General features: G+C 37.9%; 1 protein-coding gene across 1 annotated transcript; it reads right to left on the reverse strand.

Annotated features, from left to right (window-relative positions):
* Window positions 1–8,257: 8,257 nt before the first annotated feature.
* Window positions 8,258–15,545, reverse strand: LOC137716225 (BEL1-like homeodomain protein 8). Its single transcript, XM_068455651.1, has 6 exons — window positions 15,353–15,545; window positions 14,692–14,801; window positions 12,985–14,579; window positions 9,533–9,960; window positions 9,369–9,429; window positions 8,258–9,090 (listed from the first exon to the last, which is right to left on the reverse strand). Exons 3-6 carry the CDS (start codon window positions 14,437–14,439, stop codon window positions 8,617–8,619), a joined length of 2,418 nt encoding a protein of 805 aa, XP_068311752.1. The 5' UTR covers window positions 14,440–14,579; window positions 14,692–14,801; window positions 15,353–15,545; the 3' UTR covers window positions 8,258–8,616.
* Between the last annotated feature and the right edge of the window lie 285 nt (window positions 15,546–15,830).

A 15,830-nucleotide genomic window follows, 5' to 3' on the forward strand; every position in this document is an offset into this window, starting at 1 on the left:
CTTTCACATACCCAACTAATCACATTGTCATTGTCTACAATCTCCATCATATTTTGCATCCTTAAGTTGCTCATGCATTGATAATGTACTAAGATTCTAAATTCACTCGGACTAAAACAAAGACGTTTATATATACCATGTATAAGATCTTGATGAGTAACTTTCGTTGACACTACCATTGCTTTCGCTTGACCATCTGTGCATTGGCTATCAACCATCCTCCATCCGTAATGGACCACAGTCACAAATTAAGTCATATTCTGAAGGAAAAAAAAAATTTAATTAGCGCATCTAACTAACCTGCAAATATATTAAAATTAGAAAAAAGTTTTAGAGAAAAATTAATTAGCACATATAACTAACCTTCTAGGGTTTTGGGTTTTGGGTTTCGATGGTGAAATGGACACCTCCTTGATATACGGCGGCAATGCCAAAGCCTTAAGAAACCACGCCAAGCAAAAGCTCCCCCTCGATTCCAAAACCCACTTACAGATCCTCTCTTCTCCTAATTTTCTTCAATTTTTAATCTCTCCCTGTTTTTCTTTTTCTTTTTTGTCAAAATCTCTCCCTGTTTTTCATTCTTGGTTGATTGTTGTTGATTGCCATGAAGGTTTTTTTTTTTGTTGTGAGAAACCCTAATATTAAGGGTATATTAGTACTTTTACATTAAGTTCTGGTTAAAATTAACATAAAATTAAAATGATGGCTATAATTCTATATGGGGTCTAAAATATGGTTACTTTTCCAAATTCCCCAAATGGGTTGGGCCTTTAGGGTTTAGGGTGGCCGGCCCTAGGTATTTTTGGTGGGAAATGTTCTAAGATATTTGTGTAAATAAATATCTTGGAGTAATTAGGTAAATATTCTAAATAAATGGAATTAGGATTACTGACCTGAAAGATGTATTTTCTGATTATGAATGTATTTATGATAAGAATAAGAAATTATAAATACCTTTGACTTTTCCTAAGGTCATGGGTGCCTTAATCAGTCATTGATCTTTGGCTGCTCTAGACATAGACATGTGTCATTTGATGCCATATTTATGGAAAAACTTCACCAAGTCTTTGCCCAAAAATTACAAGCCGTTGTCGATGACGACAGATTGTTGATGCCAAATCAGCAAATGATGTTCCTCCATATGAAGCGCTCTATGCCTGATTGAGTAATGGTGGTCATGGGCTCGACTTCTACCCATTTAGTGAAGTAGTCGATAGCCACAATCATCATGCCCTTACCCTTAGTAGCGGGCGGCATGTGCCCTACCAGGTTGATTGCCCACTGCATGAATGGCCATGGGCTTGTATGTGGGTGAAGCTCGTTGGCAGACAATGCGAGTACATGCTTGAAGCATTGGCAGCTGTCGCACTTTTGAACAAATTTCTAAGTGTCTTGATGCACGATGGGCCAGTAGTAGCCAACGTTGAAGACAATCTGTGCTAAGGATCGGCCTCCTAAGTGGTTTCCATAAACTCTTTCGTGGATTGAGCTCAAAACTTTCAAGTCGTCGAGAGGCGATAGGCAGCGAAGATGTGGGCCCCAAAAAGAATCTTCGGATAAGAATGCCATTCAACATGTAGTAATGTGCCGTCTTTATTTGGAGCTTCCTAGCTTCCAATCTTTTTGCATGAAGTGTCCCGTTAACTAGGTTGCCGATGGTGGGATCTTGCCAGCTTAGGGATGTATTAACTTGTAACATCTCGGCTGCTAGTTCTTCTTCTATGATCGATTTTCCCAAATACTCGATCAGGATAGAATGTCTGAACTGGTAGTCCAAGGCGAAGCCTAAGGCTGCCAGGTCATTTGCCTGAGCGTTGTTTGCCAGTGGCACATCTGTGAAGGTAATGTCATCCTTGGATGCTTTGCTGCATACTCCCCAAAAGTTTGGCTAGTGATGAGCTGAGAATTGGAATGGATTGCGAGCTTCTTGACTACCAAATCTTGTGCCATTCAGAGGTCTGCCAACAAGGCTTCGTACTCTGCTTCGTTGTTTAATGCCTTAAAGCCTAGAGTGATTGCGTGCTCGAGCATCGAGCCATCTTGGGTGATGAAAACCAAGCCTACTCCAGAACCCTTGTAGTTGGATGAACTGTCGACGTGCAAATGCCAAAAGTTCTTGTCGGGAAGGGTTAGTGCGGCTAAGTTATGCTTGGCTGCTTCGGGGGCACCTTTGGGCTGTGCTTTTTAGTCTTCCAAGCCGGGAGTGAACTCTGTTTTAAAGTCTGCCAAGGCTTAAGTTTTTATCGTTGTGCGAGGTCGGTAAACCAAGCCGTATTGACCAAGTTCCAATGCTTACTTCATTACTCGTTGAAAAGCATCTAGACCATGTAGGATAGATTGCAGAGGATAATGAGTCATGACAATGACTATATAAGCCTGAAAGTATGGTCTCGGCTTCCGAGCTGCAACAATTAGCACCAAAATTAGTTTTTCAATCCTTATGTATCTTTTTTCTGCATCGAATAGAGCTTTAGAAATGTATAGTACTAGCAGTTGGGCCCCCAGCTCTTCTTGTATGAGGGCATAGCTTACTGCTACGTCTGAGACTGCTAAGTAGATGTATAATTCCTCGACTGCTTCCAACTTGGATAGTAACGGAAAGAATGCCAAATATCTCTTTAAGCCTTGAAATGTTTTCTCACACTTGTCGTCCCACTTGTCTCTTTGTGCCTTCTTGATGGCCTCAAAAAAAAGGCTTGCATCGATCGGTTGAGCGTGAGAGGAAACGATTGAGCACGACTGGGCTCAGTCGTGATTCGATTCTAACTGTCTTCTTTGGTTGCTCAGGATAATGAATGATGTATTCGGCATCCTCTTCTCGCTTCCATAATTTTTCCTCAATTGGTATATCTTTCTGAATGTCATCATCTTGATCTGCTTGTTGTGGTTGCTATTTAGTAGCCGGCTTGTTCTTCTAAACCTCGGTAACTTCTGCGGGGGTGAAGGACTTCTTCTTTGACTCTTTCAGCATTTTGCACCGTGCATCGTCAGGACGCGGCCTGGTCAGACTTAATCTCTCTGACTCTTCCTCCCGGGATGCGAAATCGGATTTTCTAGTACTTGACAGAGGTTACGATGCCCAATTTCACTAGCTAATGTCTTTTTATAATCTTGTTATAGGGAGGCAAGTCGCTAACTATAATGAACGTCTGCTTTGAGACTACTAATGGTGTTCTCACATCGAGTGTTATGTTGCTAAAAGTAGTTGAGGTGTTTAAATCCAGTGAGTACTTCTACTCAACGTATTATCGTGCTTTCCAGGACCACTTTTTGAATGACGGATAATTGAAGTATATTTATTGTGCATCATTGTCCACTATCACTTTGTCGACTATAACATGCACTAGTTAAATGGACATTACTAGAGCATCGTCGTGTGGGAAGTCAACTCTCTTAGCATCTTACTCGGTGAAAACAATGATGGATCCAGGTTTGGTGTCGGCCGCCTGAAATTAGGAGATTACTATAGCCTGCTGGATCTTCATTTTCTTGGAGTTGTCTGTGGCCCCCAAGTATTCGGACTCAACAAAGATGCCATTTATTCTAATGGTCTTAGCAGACAGCTGCTTGTCTGTGTCTACGTTATTCCTAGGCTATACAGCTTGTTTTTCCAGGTATCTATCACATTTACCCTCATTCACCAGTTTCTCTAGGTAATCTTTCCAGGTCTAACAGTTGTCGGTCGTGTGACTAGGACCTCGATGGAACGCACAATACTTGGTGTGATGTAGCTTGGAGATATCTCATTTGGGATGTCTTGGCAGCTTGAACCAAGGCTCATTCTTAATGTTGCAGAAGATTTGGTTGATCGGGATCGAGAACTTGGTATAGTTCTTAGTAGCCTGACGTCCTCTTATCAGGGACAGATCTCTGCGCTTGGCCCCCACACCTGCTTCGGTCGTTTGACTGCTTTTTGTTCACCTTCTTCTGAGTTGTCTCAGACTCCTTTTGAAGCTGCTCAGGTGCCTTGTTCGTTCATCGGGCCTCATCTCAAAGCGTATGCTTCTCTACTAGAGCAAATGAATCTATTAGAGTCAAGAACAGACATACTGATACGAATCAAGAACATATTAAATCCCGAAGGATCAAACCTGCTCTGATGCCAAGTTGAATATCAGAGGGTGGGACAACCAAGACTACAAAATAATAAGAATATTATTAAACAAACGAGAATGCCTAAACGGCTACAAAATCCCAAGAGACTACTTCGTGACTAACTTATCTTCATACTAAAGTATAAACTATATTTATAAAGAGAAAAACCTAGAAACCCTAATTCAGATGGGCTAAGCCGATATCCTAAACTAACAAGCAAACCCAAATAATCATAAAATACTAATATTTTCCAACGCTAGGTTGTTGTCATACTCGCTAAATTCTGGGCACAACATACGTGCATCATAACTAGTGAAAATTCCCGTTTCTCATATTAAGATGTAACCATGCACACCATATGCATACCACATGCACATTACAGAAAAAAATTTCACAAATTTCTGCAATTGGACCCTTAGACAAATTTCACAAAATTGTTCCATCCTAATTTTGTAGCACGTCAAAAATTGAAATTTATTCCGCAACCCATAGATCCCAACATGAAACACAAACCCTAATTTAACTTATAAGTATTAATTCATCTTACAAACAACTCATTTATTCCATAAATTATTGATGAAGGAACTTGGAACTAAACACCCTACCTTACTATGCCAGTCGAAGTTTCAGTCGTTGAAAAAAATGGAACTTTCTGTTCAAAATAGAAAATATGGTACAAAACCCAGCTCACCCTTCTCACCTCCCTCTCACATCCCTTTGTTCGAAATTAGAGGTATGAGGTCAACCCAAAACCGAGCTCACTCTTGTCACCTCTCTTTGGACTTCCCTATCTTCGAAATCAAAGCTCAAAGATCTGAGCTCAACCCAGAAACCCAAAGCTCACAAAGCTCTCTTGGCATCCCTCTCTTCCAAATGAGAAAAGTGATGCAATGGGCTGATGATTTTTAGTATTTATATGTTGGTATTTTAGTAATTTCGGTTTTGTGCATGGCGTGCATGGCTTGTGCTTGGTCGGTTTGTCCTATTTATGTCTCAAGATTAAGAAAATATCTTATTTCTATCTATTTCCCTAAATTTTATACAATATTACTGAAAAATGTGTAAAAGGAATATGTATTAAACGTGAAAAGTACGTACATATTTAATACGCTTACTATACGTTGGAGTTATTTAACGAATTATTAAAATATTTACAAAAACAAAAGTATTTTTAAAAAAAAATACATAAATACACATATAATATGTGTATTATATGCGAATTTACTTACTGCTATTTTCCACAGGGGTGCTAGCGGCATTCCTCATAAATAACAACAACAAAAAATAAAGGTAAGTCCAAGTCAAGACCTATAACGACAAGAGTATGACAAGTTTATGATGGTAATATAATGGTACAACTATCTCGTATTTTGTTGAATTTGTGCTTTGATGATTCTTAAATGAGAATCTTAAAATCTAAACAGTTCCAATTATTGAACCAAACTGTGGAGTGACCCCAACGACCCCTTTTAAGTATTCATAAAAATGATTTCTCTTTGGTAGATCCGGCATTAATGTCGTGTTTTCCATGTTCGTATCGTTTCGTGTCATCATCGATATCTTAACAAGTCATATCGTGTGACATCTGTTAAAATGAACGGATAATATGACACAACCCGAATTCAACTCGTTATTATTAACGGGTAATATGACCTAACCAGTTACCCGTTAAAGAAAATATATTTTAAACCAATAAATTATCAAATGAAAAAATAGAGTTCTAAATTAGTATATATATACCACAATGTCACATAAGTATTACTTTAAAACATAAAAAACACATTTGTCTTCCAAGTATCACATATAAATCAATGTAAAAGTGTGAAAAATATTAATAAAAATAATAAACACTTGTAATGACACGCTTTACAACTTTCAATGAAGAGCTCAACTTCGAATTTCGCCACTATAATCACATAAATTATAGATCGAAATTTAACCGTTGATTGTCGTTTACATTTACACTCGATTCTTTTCATGAAATTTTATTTTTTTTCAGATTTTTTTTTTTTTTTTTTTTAAACATGATCTTTTAGAGGATGCAAGAAATGAACGGTTCGGATATTACGTTCAAAGTTTTACCGTTAGTGAAAATATTTCTTGGATTTATAAAGTCTCTAGAAACTATATGACTCATAAATCAGTTAACCGCAAATATCAGAACGTGATATCAACGATCTGAACCATTCATTTTTCTATATTTATTAAAACATCATGTTAATATGGAAAAAAGAAATTCGGTGTGAAGAATAAAGCGTAAATGACAATCAACGGTAAGAGCAAGTCGAAGAAAGTGTATAATCGATTTCATTTTTTTTTTATTATTGTTGAGACTGTTTGAACAAAGTAAAAGCAAATCGAAGAACAGAAGAGCAAGTTCACCACTAAGGGGTAGGCCGGCTCAAAGCACATAAAATGGCCCAGCACCCCCCAAAACTCCTCCAACCCAGCCTAATAAGCTGGTACCCAGCCCAAGCTGTCTACTAGGCCGACCCAGCATGTGCTAAGCCAAGGCCTGGCCTATGTGACATCACACTGGCGTCAGCAAGATGTCACAGGCCATTTGCATTTTTTTTTTTCGCCCTTTGCGGCAGCGTCTGCAATGGCTTTCCGAGCGTGGGAAATGTTCCTCTCCTTATCCGGCGTCATCGACAGTTGGCATGGCGCAATCTTAAACTACACAAAAAGCCCAATTCTAATTCAACCTCAAAACTCTAAAAATTAACACACAATCGCCAAATACACACAAAGATTAAAGAGGCAGCTTGCCTTGGTGACGGGAGAAATGGGCAGGGGAAGGACAAGCAGGACCCTAGCTTCTTCGTGCTTGTAAGTCAACGCCATCACCGACAAGAAATTTGCAAAGCGGGTCTAGGACTTGCGGCTGAGACCGATGCGGATGTTGGTGGTGATGGCTTTGGACGATGCGATTGGAGAGAGGAAAGCCGGCAGTGGAGAGAGAGGAAAGCCGGCAGTGGAGAGAGAGGCTTTGGATGGAGGCAGATGGAGCAGCAGAGAGAGGAGGACTAAGGAGTGAGATTCTTGGAGCTAATTAGTGTTGATAGTGTTGCTTTCATTTTCTCTCGAAGGCTCCAAATTTCTACGTGGACTCTTATTTTTTGGTTTTTGGGATGTGGTCGTTAAAATTGATTAAAATTCTTATCCAATTTTTTATTATTTTATAAAATAAAAAAAATTAAATAATATTTTAAATGAGCTGGATGCCAGTATATTTTGTAGGGATGGAGATCGTTTGTGCCAGCGTATTTTTTAGACTTTGTGCCAGCTCATTTTTTAGGGATGGAGATGCATTTGACCAATTACTATTCATTATGGTCTATCACTGTTCACTAAATGAATTAAATGTGCTAGGTATCATCGTATTTTTTTAGGGGTGGAGTTGCTTTAAATAATAAGAGTGCGCGGGGAAATTATTTCACTTCCACTATATATTCATTTGAGGTTGAGTCCATTAGTTTAGCACGCCCAACCAATGCGTGCAAATCCAAACTTATAACCCCATTACCCGAATAAAGTCCCCAAATTGCCCATCGAGAACCTAGGTTGCACAGACACTCAGAAATTCTATGGTGTCGGACATTCTGACACGCGGACATGCCTCGGACACAACTTGGACACGGTCAACGCTTTGAACACGATCAAGGCACTGTTCGGACATGCCTCTGCCAACTATTCTAGTCGCCGATTCGTCGTGTGCCTCTGAAACTGGTTAGCGGTGCAAAGCAGCAGAGGCGTAAGCCTCATTGGAACAGTGGAAGACAATCTAAATTTTCAAGGGAATTTGGAAAAATAACCAAATTTTGGACCCTATATAGAATTATAGTCACCGTTTTAATTTTATGATAATTATAACCAAAATTTAATGTAAAAGTACTAATATACTCTTGTGAGAGTGGGACCTATTCATGTTATGGGAGCCTAGATAAGATAATCCAACAGATCAAGTACGTCGATTGTGTTTTGGTGGTTGTGAGAAATCCTAATATGAAGGGTATATGAGTACTTTTACATCAAATTTAGGTTATAATTATTACAAAATTAAAATGGCCGCTATGATTATATATGGTGTCTAAATTTGATTATTTTTTTAAATATCCGTATCCATGTCTGCAACAAAATCGAGAACTCAACCTGCCGTAGATAATTTATACACGTACAAACATTTAACACTTCGTTTTTATGTTTTCAATCATTTGGTCGGACGCATACAACTTTCTTAAGTTCATGTCACAACGTATTTTTCACAACCTGTCGATATTTCAAATTTCAATAGTGAAGAAACATTCTACCACATTAATATGAACAGTTCTTTAGAACCCTGTCGCTCCACCCAAATTCTATCCAGGCTCCCCTCACTAGCTCTGTCACAATTTAATCCTCACATCCTAAACCTAATACTCCATTGCAATCTTTAATTTGTTTTCTATCATGGCCGTCCGAAATGGGGAGCCTAGCAGAGCTACATTTTGTCCTTATTTTGCGTAACCTTCGTGTCGTAAATTATCCCACATAATCACGTATCATTTGACCTCCAAGTTGCCGCCGAAGCTGATCCTCTTGTTGCTGCAGTTGTTGCTGCTGCTGGGCACTTTCCACCCCATGTCTAAGACCCAAAGTGAGGGACACAGCTCCAAGTCCCCCAGCCTCAAACCCTCCTCGCTGGTCCTGGACAAAACCCATCAATCCTCCGTCCATGCTTGATGAAACTTGGCACTCCAATCTAGACCTCTTCATATCCTGATTTCGTTGCTCTGCATCTCCCAAGCACTTTAATTGTCTATCGGGCATCACATTCATGCTTAGTTGGTGATCATTGTTTGGCCTGCTGCTGGTGCCTTCATTTGCAGAATTTCCATCCTTATTGATAGGATCTTGGCCAGTTTCAAGGGAGCCTCCTCTGGTCTCGAGGATGTGTATTTCTTCAACCATGGGCTTCCAAACGCGCACTCGGGCGTTTATGAACCAGTTTGACACCTGCATTATGGTTCATAATTATGTCAATATCAGCACAACCCTTATGCAAATGACTTGAAATACAAGGAAGAAGTAAGCTCGCAACATGTCATCATGTACGATGACACAATTAACAGTACACGAGACTATCTACTAATTTGCTTTAATTTTCTTACAGGCTATCTATTTATTTAATTCAAATCTTGCTAATTGCTTATTCAATTTGATTATTCAAACAAAAAACCAACTTGATAAAGAACTGTAGACATGATAATTAGATATTGAGTAGGTTACCCTACCTGGTTTCGAGATAGACCCGTTTGAGTGGCTAACATGTGCTTATCTGTGTCCGTAGGATACCTAATAAAAAAAAACAGTTATCACCCGAATACGAAAGAATGATTGAGAGAGAGAGAGAGAGCGAGAATGATTAAGAGAGAGAGAGAGAGAGATGGGTACGTACGGGTGAAGAAAATGCTCGAAGAGCCAAGTTCTGAGAATGGCTACAGAACGTTCAGGTAGGCCTCTCTGGGGTCTCCAGACGTGTTGTTGGGGTTCAGAGAAACCCACAAGGGACCCACCGCCAGACTTATTATGTTTTTGGAAACCTAGGCCCATATACTTTAGCTTGGCGAAATTTTTCTCACCTTTACTACAGCACCCAGCAGTACCAGCAGCAGTTACAGAGGATGACATATATTCCTCTCCCAAAGCCTTCCTTGTGTGCTTGAGCTGGTCCTTGATGGAATTTGTAAGACACCTGAAGTGTCTTGAGACTGCGTTTAGGGCCATGCATATGTACGGCGTAGCGGAATTCAGACCGGCAACTGATTCGAAGGAAGCAACCACCATTTGCATTTGTTGATGATATTGCTTGCACCTTCTGCTAACCTTCAATTCCACAACAGAGATAACAAAAGGGAATCCAAATCAGTTGATAATGTCTTACAAGTCATTAACAGAGAAAATATATATCCACTAGAAGTTTAATTACTGTTACAAATTTACATTTACCACTATACTAATCGCATTATTTACCCTATGTGTTGGGGTTCCACGAGTCATGGATGACAATTTGATAATTCACAACTGTGTTAATAGTATTACTGATGGATGAACCATGATTCACACCGAAAAAGAAACATTCCAAATTCACCACGACAATAAAATTATGAATTTTCGGAATATATCGCACCCAATCCTTGGAATTTTCAGAGTATTGCACCAATCCTTGGCAAAGGTACGAAAAATAATAGTAATAGGATGACAGCTAACCAACTTGGAAAATTATGTCAGCAATCAGAAAGGATGTTTCTTTTAAGCAAATAATGTGGTCGTCGCCCATTCCAAGAAGACACCTTGGTTTTCAACTTTACTAGAAAGTGTCTGGACAACAAGAAGTGGTATCAACTGTTAACTGGAAATCTAGCTAATTTCCAAGGCCCTACACTCGCAGTGAAGATATTTGAGTGTGTTAACCCATTGATAATTATGATTTGAACATGGGTTTTTTTAACTTTAATCCTTGCAAAAGATTGAAATTTAATAAAAACCTGGTGTTAGGTTACATATTGATTATATTCCCTTGATGTGTCCTTAATTCAAATAATTAATGAGTATTTTATTCAATGTCTCCCATTAAATATTTGAATTTATTAATATACACATTTTAATTTATTTTTTAACCAATAAATTTTTTTTTTAAATTTATTAATTTTATTTAAAATTCGTCATACTTGAAAGACTCAAATATTGTTCCTAAATGTTAGTACCAAAATGCATGCACTGATATGTATTATATTGAATTAATGTACGTAAATGTGTGTATCAAAATATATATATTAAAATATATCAAATGAATTAATCTACCTAAATGAAGAAGACAAAGTATATTGGAATATATTGTATAACAAAAATTAGTTTATCTAATAAATGTTTACAACAAAATATATTACAATGAATGAAATGAAATTATAATTATAATGAAATATAATTATTACACTAAAATTAGGAAGAAAAAGAGAAATAATTCAAACATCAAAATATAATTAATAAATGAGGTGATTAATGTATCAATGGACTAAAATTAGATGATGATCTTACTCATGGTTTTAGTCTAAAAGTCATCTTTGACAACAAGGATTAGAATGAAGTTTCTTATTTGAAGATTCAAATTCAGTGATTTATGTACAATCATTTTTTTTTTTTTTTGCACATTCTTATTTATTTAGTATCTTTGGGTTGAATAAATTATATAAAAATGAAATGACGTAAATAAATAAGTGTGTGCAGTGGGAATAAAATGTTGTGTTGAAATCATTTCCCTTCAGGTATTTACATGCAACAAACCCTATTTAAGCATGTCAAATGAACATGATATATTTCCTCAGCTAAGATATTAAATATATGACTTCAACTTGCTGCTTTCAGAATGTCAACAAAGACTAGCTACAATTCAACAATTAAATCAAAACCTGACTAATTTCGACAATCAACGTTGTCAACCTCATTACTGAACATAGAGAAGCATTAATAGAGAGCAACACGGATACTTTGATAAGCACATCATAAATTGAAAATGTATATAACCAAAAGGAAACAACAAACTCAAGCAACATAAAATGGTCATACTGTTCATCAGTCCACAATCTCTTCCCTCGCAAGCCTTGAGTAGGGGAAGAGAAATGGTATCACAAAATCTACAGCTATTCTTGTACTGAAAATGGCGATAGAACTCAAGCCAGGTAGGAGATTTAAATCCAAGTATCTGTTATACTTCACCATGCATACAAGTTTGATCACCTATTAACTCGTTAATATGACATTAATGTTCATCAATCACATTGGGTTACAATCCAACAGTTGATACTCAAATGCCGATAAAGTTATACTTCTATTGTTGGGAGAAATGTCATTTGGACCCTGATCTAACGGTTTGTGAGTAAGAACTTTCATGCTCATAGCCATCGGCATGTAAGAAAGATCGCACGACTGTGAGTGTGCGTCCGCACTGGCCATCTAAGGAACATAATTATCATTTTCTGATGACTAAACCCTACTGGGTCAAGACTCGCGTTGTTATTTATGGGGTTAATAAGAGTCCAGGACCTGCATTTCTAAACATGTGGTATGATATTCTTCACCGCCCGAAGAGGGTGCCGAGAATAAGTTGCCTAATCCCATAATTATGGCACAAAGATGACATTGTCTTGATGAAATTTAACAGTCATCAGGGACTATTAAAAACTTGTAAGTGGTTTAATGGGGGGTCAAGATCCATCAAATCAATATGACTTTTGTAAAACTCTAATCAAGTCATAATCGTGGACCCATGATAGCCATTATTTATGCACCACGCAAACCATGCTAGATCTAGCTGCACTAGGCATGAAAGCTTGTTAATCAATTAAGTACTCTTAACCTCTAAAAAGTCAATTATCAAGGAAACAAAGTCTATAAAAATTGCTTTCTTTATATATAAACTATCTCATTTTAAAACGTCCAAGAGGAGGTTGCACATCATAACTTATATCATAAGACTTCCTTTCCCTATAAAACAACAATAGAAAATAAAAAAATCTTATTCTTTAACGGAAATATTATTAGCACTCCAAATTACCGTTGTGCATTTCAAGTATGTACAAATATATGGAAAAAAAACACTTGAAAAGAGTGCAAAATGACTATTAAAACCCTCATGCACATAATGGTTTAACTAAATCCATTTTAAAAATACATAGCATGCATGAGGTTCTTCCAATGCAATCATAACCAATTAAGTATTACCTCCTCATTTTACCGCATTGTTATCAAGATCCAATGTTGGATACTACTCTATCGCAAAGACATAAAAAAAAAATTGACAAATCGACATAGTAACTAATAATTAAAAAGGAGACATAAAACATCACTAACCTCCTCCTGCATATATAGGAGCTTTGCTTTCTTTTGTTGGTACTCCGGCCAAAAGGACTCAGAAGATATGCTTGCAGCTCCACCATCACTGCTAATTTCGGTTGAACCGTAAAACGTAGTGGAAGATGCACCGGAGTTGTTCCTCTTAGCCACTACTTCAGTTTCGGTTGCATTACCAGCTTCAATGGAAATTGAAACTGAGGCTGAAGCACTCACATCTCCAGACATCCTCTCAGATGCCTCACATGTTTTTAGTATCTTTGAATCACTAACCCTACAGAATTCATCCAGTAGCTGTTGAGCCGGTTTCAAGAACTTTGAACTCTTCAGAATCGTTGCATATCCAGTGAAAGGACCCAGAGGACCAGTGCTTCGATAGGCGCTAGTACTAGAATTCCCCAAAATGTCTTGATGTGATTTTCCACAAGCTTTGCTAATAATAGATGGCTTTGTTATGGAACACAAGTATCCGCCAGAAGATTTCCCCATTTTCGAATTTTGAAGATCCTTAAGTGCATGATGATGATCATCATCATCATCGGTGCTCGCATGTAAATCTTGAGACCCAATTAATTGAGCCACAGGCAGTTTATTAGATGGTGGATTTGATGAGAGTGATAGAGACAGCCCTTGTTGGTTGGAATCGCTACTCATACCGGTCCTCATTTCTTCATCAACACTGTTTGCAGTACTAAATTCTAGTCCCCCGCCACCACCACTACTCCAATTATGGCGATTCTCGATAGGCTGCCGATCCATCCAAGAATTACTGGCATTATTGAAGCGCAATGTGTTTGATTGATTCCCGTAGCTTGGAACGCGAACAAATTCATTTTCCATGATTCTTTGGTGCACAATTGAAGCCATTTCTAGCTGATCCTGCTGTGTCCCTTGAGAAGCTGAAGTGACAACATCTTGGAGAGTGTTGACGTATTTTAGCGAAGGGGACGAAAAGTGCATTGCTCCTCCTCCCAAGTGCTTTTGGGCAACATGATGACTAGAAATTTGATCAGCAGATGAGTTGGCCAAACTAGATTGAACTACATCCTGATATCCACTTGTGTAATTATTCACCCAATCTATGCTTTGAGGTGGATTAAGAGTACTTCTCCAATTACCAAAATTCTGACTCTCACCGGCGGGTTGAGCTGCACCTAGATCTTGATCATGACATGCCATTGTGATTCTGTGAGCTGACAACGGAGCATTTGCATTGATTGAAAAATCGAGCATTTCAGAAGAAAACATAGTTGGATCATAGAGCAAATTCGCATTCCTCACATTTCGAACTTGCACGATATGTGGGTTTAGTCCTGGATGGAGTGGCAATTTCCCAGAATTGTTTGCTAAATTGTCGAGATGGTGAGGTGGGCTTGAAGTTTGATGAACTCTCAACTTATCCCGCCGACTTTGTTGTGCAACATGTGATTCATGCCTAAAGCCACTCATCTCCATCCACTAAAGTTCACCAAGATCACTACTTTTTTCCCCTTGATTATTAAAAAGAATTTCAACTCGAAAAATTGCTCCAATATATTGGCTTCCTCAAAAAAAATGCAAGCACACATGCATGTCTTCTAGCCACATCAATCAAGCTGAAAACAACATTTCCAAGCAATGTCATAAATCCCAGAAAATTATGCATGACTTCCCGAAGAAAATAGTAAATAAAAAAGAGAAAACAATAAAAGATAGATAAAAGTTTACCTTGAGTACTTGTCAGGAACTCGCTTTGAACTTGTGGAGACTTTCCCACAAACAGTTGTTTGGCTGTTGAGCTTTGAACTCTGTCGGCAGCCAAACCTTGAAGCACAAACCTGCATACAATTAACCACCACTCATTCAAAAGTCGAGAAAGATAGAGATAAAAGCCTGCAATTCAAAAACACACGTAAAAAAAAATTTTACTCAACAAATCAACAATACAACGTCTCCTCTTATGAAACCCTAATTCCATAACTCTTTAAGAAAACTAACTTTTACCATTTCATCACTTCAACAAAAAGAAAAACATAACTTAGATCCAGCAATCCTAATGGAGTTTTTAGGGCCAACCCAACTCACAAACTTATCCATTTAAGTGTTGAGTGCGCTATAATTGACACAAAAACAGTTGCTTCCTTAATTGTATATTACTAATTAATCATATGATGGTAATTATTCACTTGATACAGACAAGTGCAAATAATTCATGAGTGAAAAACAAAGAAAGAGAATAAAAGCTATAAGAATAAAAGCTATAAGATCTTCTTCATGACAGTACTAGATGAAAGAAGAAGAACTGCACTAAGCAAATTTAACACTTTCTATAAACAGAAAAGAAAAGGTCGAACCAAAGTTCGTTAATTAATTAAACGAGCTATAATACCTGTGGAAATTTTTGCTCCTCGGATCTTTTCAGACCAACCCAGTAGAACTCGGATCCGGTTCTTTTCTCCGCTGGAGTTTTGAAGTTTATGGAGGTGAGAGCACAATTATTGTGGAGGCAAAAAGAGTTGGCGTTATAAAGCTTTAGACGTTTTGAGCACGCTCTTGTTTGCACAGAGAGAGAGAGAGAGAGAGAGAGAGAGAGAGAGGCAGTACTACTTAGGTAATTGTACTAATTCTAAGCTGAAGCAGCCGTTGGATTTAGCGGCGAAAGGATCGGACGGCGAGAGAATTTGCGTCCGTGAATGGTTTCACCAATATTGTGTTTGGAAAGGAAGGGTCCCATGAACCGAAATTTCACCCTCCTTTTCTAGTGGAGTTGGATAGATTGGGAAAAAAAAAAAAAAAAAAAAAGAAGGGCAACACGTGGTGGTCCTAGGAAACACTCTATATTACAGAAATACCATTTAGAATGTATT

This window comes from Pyrus communis, chromosome 14, assembly GCF_963583255.1.
Source record: "Pyrus communis chromosome 14, drPyrComm1.1, whole genome shotgun sequence".
Lineage (NCBI taxonomy): Eukaryota > Viridiplantae > Streptophyta > Magnoliopsida > Rosales > Rosaceae > Pyrus > Pyrus communis.